The 13,680-nt window shown below is 44.6% G+C and overlaps 2 protein-coding genes across 4 annotated transcripts in view; one reads left to right on the top strand and one right to left on the bottom strand.

Annotated features, from left to right (window-relative positions):
- Positions 1 to 13,680, bottom strand: part of BPGM (bisphosphoglycerate mutase) — a 38,133-nt gene that overhangs the window by 5,530 nt on the left and 18,923 nt on the right. The window contains exons 1-3 of one of the 3 annotated variants that reach the window (XM_027699751.1): positions 9,726 to 9,856; positions 8,676 to 8,770; positions 5,646 to 6,302 (exon numbers count right to left, since the gene is read on the bottom strand). In XM_027699751.1, the coding sequence (XP_027555552.1) occupies positions 5,646 to 6,246 (601 nt within the window). In that variant the 5' untranslated portion in view covers positions 6,247 to 6,302; positions 8,676 to 8,770; positions 9,726 to 9,856. Of the gene's footprint in view, positions 1 to 5,645; positions 6,303 to 6,638; positions 6,660 to 8,675; positions 8,771 to 9,725; positions 9,857 to 13,680 lie in introns of those variants that run through there. The other 2 variants (XM_027699752.1, XM_027699753.1) reach the window with 2 other exon arrangements.
- The window catches only part of LOC113975574 (aldo-keto reductase family 1 member B10-like), a 307,380-nt gene that overhangs the window by 277,588 nt on the left and 16,112 nt on the right, over positions 1 to 13,680 (top strand). The gene's annotated exons all lie outside the window — the stretch shown is intronic.

Raw genomic sequence — 13,680 nt, 5'->3', positions numbered from 1 at the left:
AATTACTTCACGTGCTGTAACTCAAACCAGCTGACCTTTTCTTGCACTTCATCTGAGCTGGCCTGTGTCACAACCTGTCATATCTCACAGAGAAGAAGTGTGAAATCAGAGCAAGGTCTCAACTGCTGACTACAAGGTGCAATGGGAAGTAAGATCACTGAAGAATCAACACTCTTCCCTCCCCAGTTTAATCCCAAAGCCTGGGTCTCAGCACTGCTGAAGGGTTGCTGGAAGCAGTCTTTACCTAAGAAGGTTTAAAACCCAGGTCCTACCTACTTACAGCCATGAGAACCCACAGGCATCACTGAAATACTTGGGATGACTTCCTCAGGACCCCAGATAAAATGCTGACTGAGCAACTACATTCCTCAAGTGGACATCTCCCATGTTCTCTCACAATCACATGTTAAACACTGTCCCTTAACACCAGCTGTACAGCAGGAAGCAGTTTGGTACACGAACACTGTAATAATTTGGTACAGCAATTATTACAAAAAAGACCTTTGAAAATCACATTCAGAATTCTTTCCCAGCTCACTTACACTCCATTTAACTGAACTGGGTGATCAAACACACAGAAACCAGAAATATCTCAGCGCAAGTTTAAGAATTCACCTTTATGTAGTGGCCCAAGAAGTGCTTTGAAATATTCGTAACCTGGAAAGTCCTACAGAGACAAACCCCACTGATTTTGAGCACTTGCAGCCAGCTTCTACAAAGGCTGGTTCGGCTTCTCCTTCCCTCTCACCTGCTCTTACCAAGTTCCTTCCTTCTATTCTTCTGGTTGGAGCAACACAAAAACCACAACAGCTACTGAGAATAACTACACCCCTCTTCCCCTGCATGCTAACTACACTTGAGGCCAGATGATTCATCCAATAAAACACACAAGATCATATGCATAAATTCAGCCACAATGGACTTGCTCAAGAACTGGTGCTTTGTAACTGAGATCCAAATCAGGTTGTAGCATCCTTCCCACATGCTTAATGAAAATACTGAAGCTTTACCCTAGTAAGTTAAATATTCAGAGCCAATTTCTGTCCTCCCTGTAGGCTAAGGAGGACCTAACTTCAACAGGGAAGAGGAGGGAAGCAAGCAGTGTTAGAATCTGGCTTTTGGTCTTCACACAATGTTAGCTTGTTGTGCAGATTTTAAAGAAAGAAAGAAAAGGGAGAGCTACAACCATGGCTGCAGCATATCATCTCCATTTGTTTCATCCTTATGTCTGCCAAGTCTATATTAGGCTTGCATGGCAATGTTTCGGTAGTAGGGGGGCTACAGTAGGGCACCAAAAAGAATTACGGGGGGTTGACCCCGACTGGACACCAGGTACCCACAAAGTTGCTCTATCACTCCCCTCCCCAGCACAATGGGAGGGGAGAAGAAATAGGAAAAAAACTTGTGGGTCGAGAGAAAGGCAGTTTACTAAAGCACAAGCAAAGGCCAAGCACAGAAGTGAAGAAAAACAAAGGATTTATTCCCTACTTCCCATCAGCAGGTGATGTCCAATCTATTACCACTAATTAGGGCTTCAGTATGCAGAGCAGTTGCTACAGTGTCATTATAAATGCCCCTCTTCCTTTTTCTAAGCTTTTACTGCTGAGCACATCCTATGGTTAGGAATACCCAAAGTTCAGACTGGGTCAGTTCTCCTGGCTGCATCCCCTCCCAAAAACTTGCCCAGCCCCAGCCTACTGGGGGACAATGTTGGAGAGACAGCCTTGATGCTCTGGGAGCACTGCTCAGCAGTGGCCAAAATACAGGCCAAGTTAACTTGCAATAAGGCTCAACAAGCTCACGAGAAATAAGCAGCAGAAGCACACAGCAAAGACTGGGGTGAACGACAGGGAGAGCAAGACCATCTCATTTCAACAGCACTGAATTGTTAGATCTCAAGCTGTTTTCTGTAACTGCACTCAGACACCACAGGCACATAAGCAGTATTTCCTTAAGAAGGTCAAGCAGCAGTAATCTTGTTAAGAAGCCCTCAACACACAATCCATACCAGGTCACACCATGTGTAGCTCCAGCATGTAAACTACTAGAATACTGTGACTGTATCACACTTAGAGTACTGCAAGAAAGTAAAATCCTGAGGGCATTGCTCTCCCTGCTCATAGGCTGGCAAAACCAGCATGAGGCCTTCACAGTCACCACATTCTACCTGCAAGCCCAGTCAGTTCCAGAGATCTGTCCCAGCTCTGTGACAGCTAGTTAAGCCCAGTGACTGCAACATCTGCATCTTCAAGAGACCAGGTAACTCCTCTCCTCTGTTTTCAACCTTGAGCATGGCAAGGCTCAGTGAGCATCACACCATATCTAAGAGATGACAACCTTTCAACAGGTCGGAAACTTGAGAATCAAGCCTTCCACAGGACCATGTCTTGAAGTACTTGAGACCAGTCCTCAGGGTCAAATGGTTGGGAGGAAAGAAAAGTTGAGACAGCTCACTAATCCTTCTGCAAGTCACCTGATAAATCAGTCCATTGGACTTGGTCTCCCAATTAGTACTTCAATACAAACAGGGCTAGGTGGTCAAAAGTATTACACTAATGTCTTCACAATGGGACACTGCTAAAAGGTTTTCAATCTGAAACACAAGTTATTAGATAAAGAGAAAACTATTTCTCCAAAGAATTGAGCAAATCAGCTGTAAATATATCCTGTGCATCTAGGATGAGTATTTAGCATGGCAAATCCTACAGGCATTTCATACACCTTAATGATGTCCCCTCCTCTGTGCACTGAGAAAACAAGACCAAAATCCAAACCTGTTGTTAGTACAATACTCTGTTCTGATGATTGCATGCAAGCAGAACTACATTTCCAGCTCTTCACCAGTTTTGGAGAATCACAGGCCTGTTCCAAAAAAATACCTCCTTGAAATAATACCTTCAAGGATACACTTAAGTCTTTTAGAAAAACTAAAATAAAATTCAGAGTGAAACACTTAGAATTGTTTCATCAGACCAAACTGAATGAAAACATTCATATTTACTGCCATTTAATCTTGGAAGATGTAGTTTAGAAACTTAAAAGTTAACTCTATGACTAAGTCATTCAAGTAGTCATGTAGTCATGAAGGATTGCTGCTTGAGGCATTTGAAGCCCAGTTTTCAAAATGCCAAAAAAAAAAAAAGAGGAAAAAAAATGGTTCCAACTAAGCTAGAGGGGCCTAGAAAATTCCACTGAAGTACAGGATACACTAAGCTTATAAAAAAAAAAAATCACAAAAACAAAGTACATCTCACATTGGGTGCTATAAATACAGTAGATTGCAAAACTTCAAGCAGTCTTGAATCAGGTCCAACTCCAGCAAGACTCCAAAGCAACTCACAACCTTTCAGGAGGGAGAGGGAGAGAAAGCCAGCAATGCAGAGAAGGAACTCCTAGACCCAGCTAAGGAGCTCTTAAAGAAAAAATAAAATTAAAAATAATAATAATAATAATAATAATTAAAAAATAAGCAGGTTGAAATAACAGGGGTCTCTGTTCATGCTACCCTTCAGGCCAGTTCTTCAGCAATCCAATCTCCACTACATAAACAGCAGGAGAGCCAGCAGGTATCTGGCAATTGCTTCTGTGGGGCAGCTGATGGACAGTCCTTAGTCAACAGAAGAAGATCCTCTGCCAAGGATTCCTCACATTTCCCTCTGTAAGCATATGCTGAGAGGGTCAAGCACTCTAAGACAGACAAAACCTAGCTTTGGCTGAGTGTGGGCAGTCCTGGAAAAGGTTAACAACTGTCCCAAAGAAAAGTTTGCATCATTGTTTCTCTCTGATCTTCATGCAGCAAAGAGTCCATACTAACTCCAAAGGAACCTTTACCCATCCCTGGTGCCGTCAGCTTCAGCCTCAGTGCAAGCCTGCACAGAATGTGGCCCAAGGGCTCTGCTGAAGCCATGGTCACCTGTCAGCATTTCACCCCCAAAGGGCTTGTCCATTATGGTTTCATGGAACTGGTTCACTTCTTGGGGTGCAGGGGAGACACTGTGGTTGCAGTTCCGCCTCTCCCTTCTTCCTTTGTAATTTTTATCATTTCACACAGTGTGGACAACCACCTCTGAGAACAACCACCTCTGAGAACATCGGCAGAACCGACTGAACCAGCTTTCCTCCTTCATCCTGGACCCCAGGATTCACAGCCTTTCTAGTTCCAGAAGCCACCTGTGCATCCTCATTTCTCAAGTGTCTGATTTCTGCTAAAGCATCAGCTGTCTTCACTGTTTCAACATGGCCAAATGCAAAAGGTACTCAGCAGTCAGAGCCATAGGGGCACATAACTAAAAAAGTTAGTTTTTCATAACTAAAAAAAAAAAAAAAAATTGAGTGGACACAATCCAGTCTGTGCATACTTGCAACTACAACTCCAGTAGGCTGTATTAACACATATATAATCATTAAACTTAAATTAAATAAATTAATCTACTCTCCCCACAAAGAAATTAATATATTCCATCTTCCAGATTAGGATGACCTGGAAGCCATGAGATGAAAGAAGGAAGGAGGGAGGAAGAATCTAACAATTCAAAGGATGTGCTTTATCTTTAAGTCAAGTCCCAAATAAGTCCTTTCCAAGCCCAGCTCTGGGATCTTCAGCACAAGTAAGACATGGATCTGTTGGAGCAGGACCAGTGGTGGGCCACAAGGATGATCAGAGGCATGGAGCACATCTCCTGTGTGGAAAGGCTGAGAGACTTGGGCTTGTTAAGCTTGGAGAAGAGAAGGCAGAGAAGGCTCCCAAGGGCCTCTAAGAAAGATGGGTACAGACTTTTTAGCAGGGCCTGTTGCAATAGGACAAACGGTAATGATTTCAAAATAAAAGAGGGTAGATTCAGACTAGATATAAGGAAGAAAAATTTTATGATGAGGCTGGTAAAACACTGGAACATGTTCACCAGAGAGGTAGTAGATGCTCCATCCCTGTGGAACAGGGCTCTGACCGACTTGATCTAGTCAAAGATGTACCTGCTTATTGCAAGGGGGGTTGGAGCAGATGGCCTTTAATGGTATCTCCCAATGCAAACATGAATAAGCAACCTTACACTAAGCTACCAACTTGGCTGTTTACCAGTATGCATTTTCTATATTGGGAAAAAACACAGTATTTGCATAAGCTTTTGCAAGTACCTACTCTCTACAAAACTCTCTGGTACACAGCTTTTAAGTAAAAAATTATGAGGAATGAAATCTCAAAAGTGACCCACCACAGTAGTACTAAAGAACATCTTCCACAACCCAAGTCAAGCACTTTTATTCTACTGTGTTACAGCAATCCTTGTTTAATGAACATCATCACTGATGATGATTTCAAACCTGACAAAACAGCTGAATAAATCCAAAAATAATTAAGCCTGAAGAGTTTTTGTCTATCTGGACCAACCACAAAATTAGTTTGAATACAGTAGTTTTAAATGAACAATGAGAAACAAGAAGAAAGCATCTGGCCCTTTTCTTAAATACATTAACCTAACTAACTCTCCCTGCTTCCACATGCCTCAGTTTGACTCCTGATCAACTTTTTATTTTCTCCTTGGAGATCAGAAACATTACATCCTGGCCCAGATACATTACAGAACAAGATATAAAACTCCAAGTCATTTAGTAAGAAAGAGAGGGAAGACCAAAAAAGAGACCCTTACCTTCAACATGTTTCAGCAATGCCCTGCTGCTGTTACCATGAGCAGAGATAAGAATCATTTTGCCACTTTTTAGTTCTGGCACAATCTTTTCATTCCAATAGGGAAGCAGTCTATCAAGCACATCTTTTAGACTTTCAGCTTTTGGGAGATTTTCCTGAGAGACATCACTGCATTTATAGCGGCGATCATTGTATATCTCTTCGTAGTAAGGGTGAGATTCAGATATGGGAGGTGGGGTAACATCATAGCTTCTCCTCCATATTTTTACTTGCTCCTCCCCGTGATTCAGAGCCATTTCTGCTCTGTTGAGCCCGATCAGTGCACCATAGTGACGCTCATTCAGCCGCCAGGAACTCTGAATGGGGACCCACTCTTGGCCCATCTCTTCCAGGATCAGCCATGCAGTCTGGATGGAGCGGCTCAGTACAGAGGTGAAGACAAGGTCAAACTCAAAGCCCAGCGCTTTAAGGTGTTTGCCACAGTTCTGAGCTTCCTTTATCCCATCGCTGCTCAGCTTCTGGTCCACCCAGCTGCAGAAGCGATTCTCCTTGGTCCAGGCTCCTTCCCCATGTCTTAAGAGAACAAGCCTATACTTAGACATTTTGATTGCAGCTTAGCACAGCTGGCAACTTGATCTGGCATCTAATAACGATGCATCTGGACAAAAACATGAGATAGATATATCAAACATCCCACAGATAATGCACAATATGTCAGCAAAAAGTAAACAACTATCAGAATAAGAACAACCAAAGAATCAAGTGTCTGCTGAGTATGTTTTTACGTTTTACGTCTTCTGGTTTTGAATTCCTCCCACTCTTGTGTAGGAAGAGAAGCACCATTCTCCACCCAGCTTGTTGCAACTAGCCCACTTAACCAATTAATTCGGAGCAGATTTGTACAAGCTGTTCCAGTCTACAGGTTTCCCTCAAGTGCTTTAAGAGAGCCTGACTCAGTATCACAGGCTCCCAGAGAAGCAGATCTCACTCTCACCAGTGAACTCAGAAGTATCATGTGGAGCTCAAGCACACAAGGGTTTCCCAGATCCACACTGGCTCTGAGGGAATGCAGGCACAGACAGCAGCTGTGGCCCTCAGCCAGAGGAGCTGGAGAGCAGGACCACAGAACTGGAACTGGCAACATACAGAACCTTATCAGGTTTTTTTCTCAAAGGAGATGTCACCATAATTATGCTCTGCATAATATGTTTCCTCATGACCCCATCCTGTCCTGCTAATTATTCCAGTCTCTGGTTGATTTTTCTGCAGGCCACCTCCTCCATCATTCCTCCACACTCAAGTGTGACAACACATACACTCTGGGATGCACTGTACAGCTAGCAAGTCCTCATGCCACTGAATCCAGAAATGACCTCACAAATTATTCCATCCCCTTCCTGACTTTCAAATACGTTATTCCTCTTCTGCCTGTGATGTACAATGCCAGTTTCTCATGCACCAGGATTGTTTTTACTTTTGCAGTGGGCACAAAAGGCCTGTTTGTTGCCCTTATTAAATAAGAGCTACGCATTCATAAGGTCAAACAGTACCTTTCTCTGCTCTTGCTGACCAAGCAACATTACCCCTGGATTGTCTTCAATGGGAGATACATTTTGACCACTGGTCAAAAGGGTCTGCAAGGTGGTCAAAGATCTTCTAAGCAGATTATGCAATGCCAGAAAGGTCCATCTAACACAGCACTGCAACTCTGAAAGCCCCACCTGATCACTCTGACCTGAGAAAAAGGCTAGACTGTAATGGACAAAGCAGGGGAGAAAAATATAAAAATACAACTCTACACACTGGGAGCACTGCTGTATACTCAAATGAATATTAAGAGCTCTCAAAACCATGGGCAATGGAAGGCTGAGGTCCAATTTCTGCACATCCAACTTTGGACTAGAAATCCATAAGAGACACACTTAAGGGAGCTCCCATCATCTCAAATTAGCTGCTTCAATTACACTCCAAGCGTCTCAAATCCAGGCCCACTGCGACCCTGAATTAGGTCAGCAGGATGGGATAGGCCCATGCACGCTGGGTTTTGAGAAACACCCAGCACAATATTAGAGCTCATTGTTACCAGACTTTCAAAAAGTGTCTAGAAAAGCTGAATGCATTAACAGACCCAGTAATTTAATCTTGACTGTAACAGCACCTTAGTTGTCCTTTAATCTCACAGAAGGACACTAAGCAAAATCTCCCCAGCTTTAACTTCTGCCTAATGGGACATCTTCAGGATCAAAAAGCCTTTGAGGACTGAGATTTTTGCAGAATATCAGAACATATTGTCTGATGCATAACAGACAGTTGATAAATACAAAGAAAAGTCTTATTTCATGCGAAGGGGAGAGGGCACAATCTGTGTATGGCACAGAACATCTCAACAAAACCCCCTGCACGGCCCATTTTTTCCACTCACAACAATCAACTGCACATTAAGCAAAGAAATCAACTATTGCTAGGATTCAGGTGTCATGTCACATCACACACAACACTAAACTACACCCTTTAAGATCCCAGGTTTATAACAAAAACAAGTGTGAGATAGACCACTTTGACTTTAGATGTAAATGCTTTCTCCAACATCCCTGAGATACAATTAAAAAATTGCAGGTGTCCATAGCATGAACTACTACACATAAGTAGCCCCAGAGAAAACTCTATCTCTGCAGATACAAACAATTAGTCTGAACAATGAGGTATTATCTACAGGAACAGACTGCATATTTTACAAAATCAAATTAAGACCTAAACAAAAGACCAAGACCCAACATTAGAGGAGGTGCACAAGTCTGGTTGGTACTTTTGGCCAAAACAATAAAAAACTTAACAAATATTTAAAAAAATAGTTATACAAAGACCTAATATCATCTGGGGACCATGAACTCCAGTTCACCCACATAAAACATATCATCCAACAAATTTAGAAAGGACTGGCAGTCACAAAGTTGTTTTAAATATCAGTCTGCTTATGGAAGCATTTAAGCTAGAAAGCCTTAGAGCAACACATGGAAATAATACTACTCACCTTTGCTATGGCAAAGGAATAGTCTACACAAATCCCACCACAGAGACTTAAGAGCTGCTTTATATAGAGGCCACCACACACTCCTGTCTCATTACCTGCAGAGAAAGAATAAACACTGAGCACTCACAGAAAGGGATCACAACTGCAAATGGCTATGCCAACCATCATTTCCTCTCAGAGCTGTAAGAAAATAGAACACAAGCCTCTTGCATGCGTTGGGAAAGCTACCAAATTTCTTCTCCCAAAAAGATGTGAACACACAGTTCCTGCATTTCCAACAAGGGAAGGTTTCTTGCCTCCCAGATGCCCCAGGATATCATTTCCTCCCCCAAATTTGTTTGGACTGCAATTACCACAGCTCTAGTGTGCAGAAATCTACCGAAATCCCTGAGATAGCAAGGAGGACACAGACAGCAGACCTAGACCCAGCACAGAGGTAGTGGAATAGGTTGCCCAGAGAACCTGTGGATGCCCCACCCCTGGAGATGTTCAAGACCAGGTTGGTTGGAGCTCTGAACAACCTGGTCTAGTTGGAGGGGGATTGGAACAAGATGATCTTTAAGGTCCCTTCCAACGCAGACCATTCGACGATAGAACAGAGACATGAGCACAGGACAGCAGCGCACACTGCTCAACGTAACATCTTACACCGGCAGAGCTTTTGGCCAGGCACAGTTTTAAGGTCTAACTACCAGAACTTCCAGGGCTCCTGCTCTAACCCTTTTATAAGGCCCCTTTTATACGGTGCACCTGCGTCCCTCGGCCTTCCCCAAGCACGGACAGGCTCACCCAGAAGTAGGGCAGCACCTCCCGGACACACGCCAACACAGGCGGCCGCCAGGGCGAGGAACGACTCGCACACGAACACATCAACACGCACACACGAGGCTCCTCACCGCCGCGGCCCCCTCAGGAAGCCACTGCCTGCCCAGGGGTCCCCTCGCCGGAGAGCCGGGACAACCCCTCCGAGAGAGCCACCCCCCCAGCCGCCCCCGCAGGGAGCCTCCCCGAGCCCAGGGCCCTTGCACCCCCTCCCCCACGGCCTCTCACCGCGCTCGTCCCCGGCTCCAGAGACTTATCGGGCTAAACCCGAGCCGCCTAAAAACGACCGCCGAAGCCACTGCCACCCAGCCGACAGCGAGACGGACCGCGCGTCTTATTGCGGCCGCGGCGTCCCCGCGGCGCGGGGGGACCCTGATTGGCTGCTCGGGAGGATGGGCAGTGCCCTCAGCCAATGAGAGCGGGCCTGTGGGCGGTGACACGCCGGGCCGGGCCCAGCGCCTCCCAGCGCTCCCAGCGCTGCCGTTCCCGCCCGGGGCTCGGGGGTGTTGCTCGGGGGTTATCCAGCTCCTCCTGGCGCGGAAATCCTGGCTTCCGAGAGCCCGTCGGTTTTCCACGAGGAATCGCAGCAGAGATGCTGGTTCCCCCCGTGAGTCTGGGCACGCAGGCGGTGCTTTGTGAAACGGGGAACCGGGATCACGCCCGCGCGGGCAGAACGCGGTCGGAGGCAGCCAAGCCTCTGGATTCTCTCGAAACCACCCCCCGGTCCGCCTAACTCAGGTGGGCTCCGCTCTTCCGGAGTCACGGCTGCCCCGGGCCTCCGTCCGCCCACAGACCACGTCCGCCTCCTCGCCCACCGCCTTGGTGGGCACGGCGGCAGCGGGAGGGAGGGAGGGAGGCCGTCGGCTCTCTCCTTCGCCGCATCAGGGAAGAGGCGAAGGAAGGCGCTGGTCTGCCCGCAGCCGCTGGATCCTTCGTTTTCCTCTGCCAGAGCCTCCTCAGTGCCAAGGAAGGAGCGCGGCACCAGTGTCGTGGGCGGCCGTCCAACACCCCCTCGCTCATTCCCAGGAGTTGAGGAAACGGGGCACAGGGACGGGGATTTTACCGGGCAGGGCTCAGTTTTTCTTCTGGCTTAAGGACTTCTTGGTTTTGGTGAGAAGCAAGGATCCAAAATCTCATTATTCATAATGAAATCATCAGAAAGTAAAAAACAGACGTGAGTGTTCCTAAGGATCACGCTAGCGCCCTCATACCCACCGGCTGTAATCCCAGTTCAAAGTAATCAAAACCAAGTGGAGGGAGCAGCTCTGGCTAGAAACCAAGAGAAGTGCTGTGGGAAGGTTGTTTCTTTTGCTGCTTCTATTGCTATAGGTCTGCTTTTATTTTTAAAAGAAAGCAGAGCACATCTTTTATACCTAATCAGATTCACATTTTCTCCTCTAAATGCTCTCCCTTGAACAGCCACAATGTAATGCTTAAAGGGCCACAAACTGAGTGTACACTGAATGTGCTCTATCACTGTCTCCACGAGGGAGAGATAGAGGCAATCTTCCCTTTTTAATGAGTTAAAATGATAATCAAAGATGGGGGATTCAGATTCTGATAGGAAAAAGCAACACAAGGAAATTTAGGAAAGTTCACAGTAGAGGTATTAAAATAATGTGCTGTGAGCAGAAATGGTGTTTAATTTTGCATTTATAGGGACTAGGTCTTAAACTGTCAATGGGAAAGAAGGACTAGCCATATGAAACCGTTTCACTAGGTTCTCAAGAGCGGCCAGGCTGTTGGTGAGCAGCATCCTGTGTCTCTTCAGTGGTTACTGCACTGACTTTGTTTCTTATTTATTTGGGAACTCTGGAAAGCATTCTGCATCTCAGGGGGAACATTTTCAATCCTTTTCCTAATAAAAAGAGCTACGCCTGACTTCAGCACAGGACTACAAAAAAATCTGTTGTGTCTGCAGAATATTTCCACTGGATGTGAATTGTACTTACAAAACACATAAAATCCTTCTCATCTCACTCACTAACTTAAATGTTAACAATTACTTCATTTCTGTCAACTTCGTCTGAGCCAGAACCTACAGTATAAACCTAGTCCTGCCTATGTAATCAATGCAGTACTCAAGTTCACTGTACCAGAAGAGTTTGATTATAGCCACCCACTATCTCAAACTAGTTAAGAGAAACGCTCCCACATCATGCTGCATGATCACACACCTGCAGTCACCCTGCCTCCGGGAAAACTGGTTGATTGACTTTGCAAGGAAAAGAAGCAAAGTTCCTAGAAAGAAAAACATCTATTCTTGAGTGTCAACACTATGTATCGGCTGTACATCAATCATTAAGAATACAATTAATAGAAAGAAACATTATATGCCGATATGCGGTCATAGTTGCAACGGAGTAGACAGTAACCCATGCCACAATCCAGGACCTCCCTGGCCATTACATACAGATTTCTTGTCTCCATTAGTCTTTGAGCAAGACCATTTCATTAGCATGGCAAAAACAGCCTAATGAATTTAATTCACATTTCAAACTATACAAGGACAGAAGGGTCAAAGCCAAAACCCTGTGCGTGATTTCTTGCAGACAGCTATACTCATTTGGCTATTATCTCTCAGACCAGCTGGGCTGTGTTTTTCAGGGTCTCTGTTTTGGAGCCCTTCCAGATGGTAGTGTTTAGTTGGAATGTTTATGGCAGATGCAGTTCAGGAAACTCCTTTCCTCAACACATAAACTTCTGCTGGGGCACCAGTGCAACTGCACCACCCTGAATAAAGGCCTGGAGCTGAGCAAGGCAAAAACAGAAGAAAACAAAACTGGAAAGAAGAAAGGCTGACTAATGATTGATGAAAACTATGTCAAACAGGAGCATTCTTCACTGATTATGCCCCTGGTATCTTTTCATAGAATAATTACTTTGTTCGATGCTAGATAAAGTATTTGCCACAGAGCACTACAGACATACCCACTGTAATTTCCAGAAAACCCTGAGCTCTTTGTTTAGAACTATTTGATATACGATCTGTCTTCATTAATAATTTCATCTTCAAAAGAAACATATAATCAAGTCCTTGCACTCTTTGATAACTCTGAAACCTTCTCTCTAGAACTCTCTAGAACTCTTCTTTAATGCATTAATTTATGCCTGCCTTCCTAGACTCTCCCTACTCCTTTCCACCTTCGGTTGCCACCAGCAGCACGCCCATTTTCTCTCCCACCCATATGTGTGCCTAGGGAATCCTCCCCTTTTTCTTGCATGCAGGCCCTTTCAGGCTATTTTCAACACTTGACTTTTTTTCCTGTACAAAAGATCTAGATCCTGTCTTTTCTCTGTCTGCTATCCATGATATTGTCTGAGATTCCTCTGCAACTATTCTGATGGTCCACTTTCACTCGAAGCCAAATTTGCATGGAGAAAGGTCTGGGAGTACAACACACTACTATGCAGAGTCCTTGTTCCCTCCAGAGGATTCAGAACTGGCACTTCATAAAACCACTTCAGCTAAGTCCATCTCTTCATACATCTCTACACACCAGACCTCGCTCTATAATACAAGGAAAACAAACCCTTCTCTGTCAGACTCAGAGAGCATGTGTCAGGCAGCTTCTTTTTGTTAGAGCCACTCACCACGTCTTGCATTAACCAGACAAGTTGTTCTCAACATTTTCTCAGCTCAAACACACCTATGCGTGGGTAATTTTTCATCACACATCTACCCCCATTTGCCAACGTATAACACCACTGTGTCTTAAACCAAGCCTATCATTACCTAAAACTTAGGGGTGCACCTGACAGAGCAGTGAGGCATACCTTGCACACCAGTTAGTCACACAATTACATTTTAAGCTCCTTAGCAAAGGGCCTTCTTCATCTTTCTTTTTTTTCTGTTTTAGGCACTGTTTGGCAAGTGCTTAATACAACGCAGCTTTCATATAAATACATTGGGGCTTTCATTCTGTTTGGGTATAGAGGCAATATATAACTTCAGTATCTCAGTAGATTCTCTTTATGTCATAACCGGAAGTACGAGTCCATGTGAAGAGAAAATAAAGTACTCTACTTTTTTTTTCTCTCTCTAACTGCATCACTCAGAGGGAAGGTCTGTTAAAAAAAAAAAAGAGTGTGTAAGCACTTAAGCTAACCCTCCATTTGTCACCAGAATCATAGTAAGTGCAGAAGTTTTTCTGAATCATTAAGTACCAAATAAATGACTGAG

Source organism: Neopelma chrysocephalum, unplaced genomic scaffold (genome assembly GCF_003984885.1).
Source record: "Neopelma chrysocephalum unplaced genomic scaffold, ASM398488v2 Primary Assembly neopelma1_139, whole genome shotgun sequence".
Classification (NCBI taxonomy): domain Eukaryota; kingdom Metazoa; phylum Chordata; class Aves; order Passeriformes; family Pipridae; genus Neopelma; species Neopelma chrysocephalum.
This window is presented reverse-complemented; position numbering and strand designations above follow the sequence as displayed.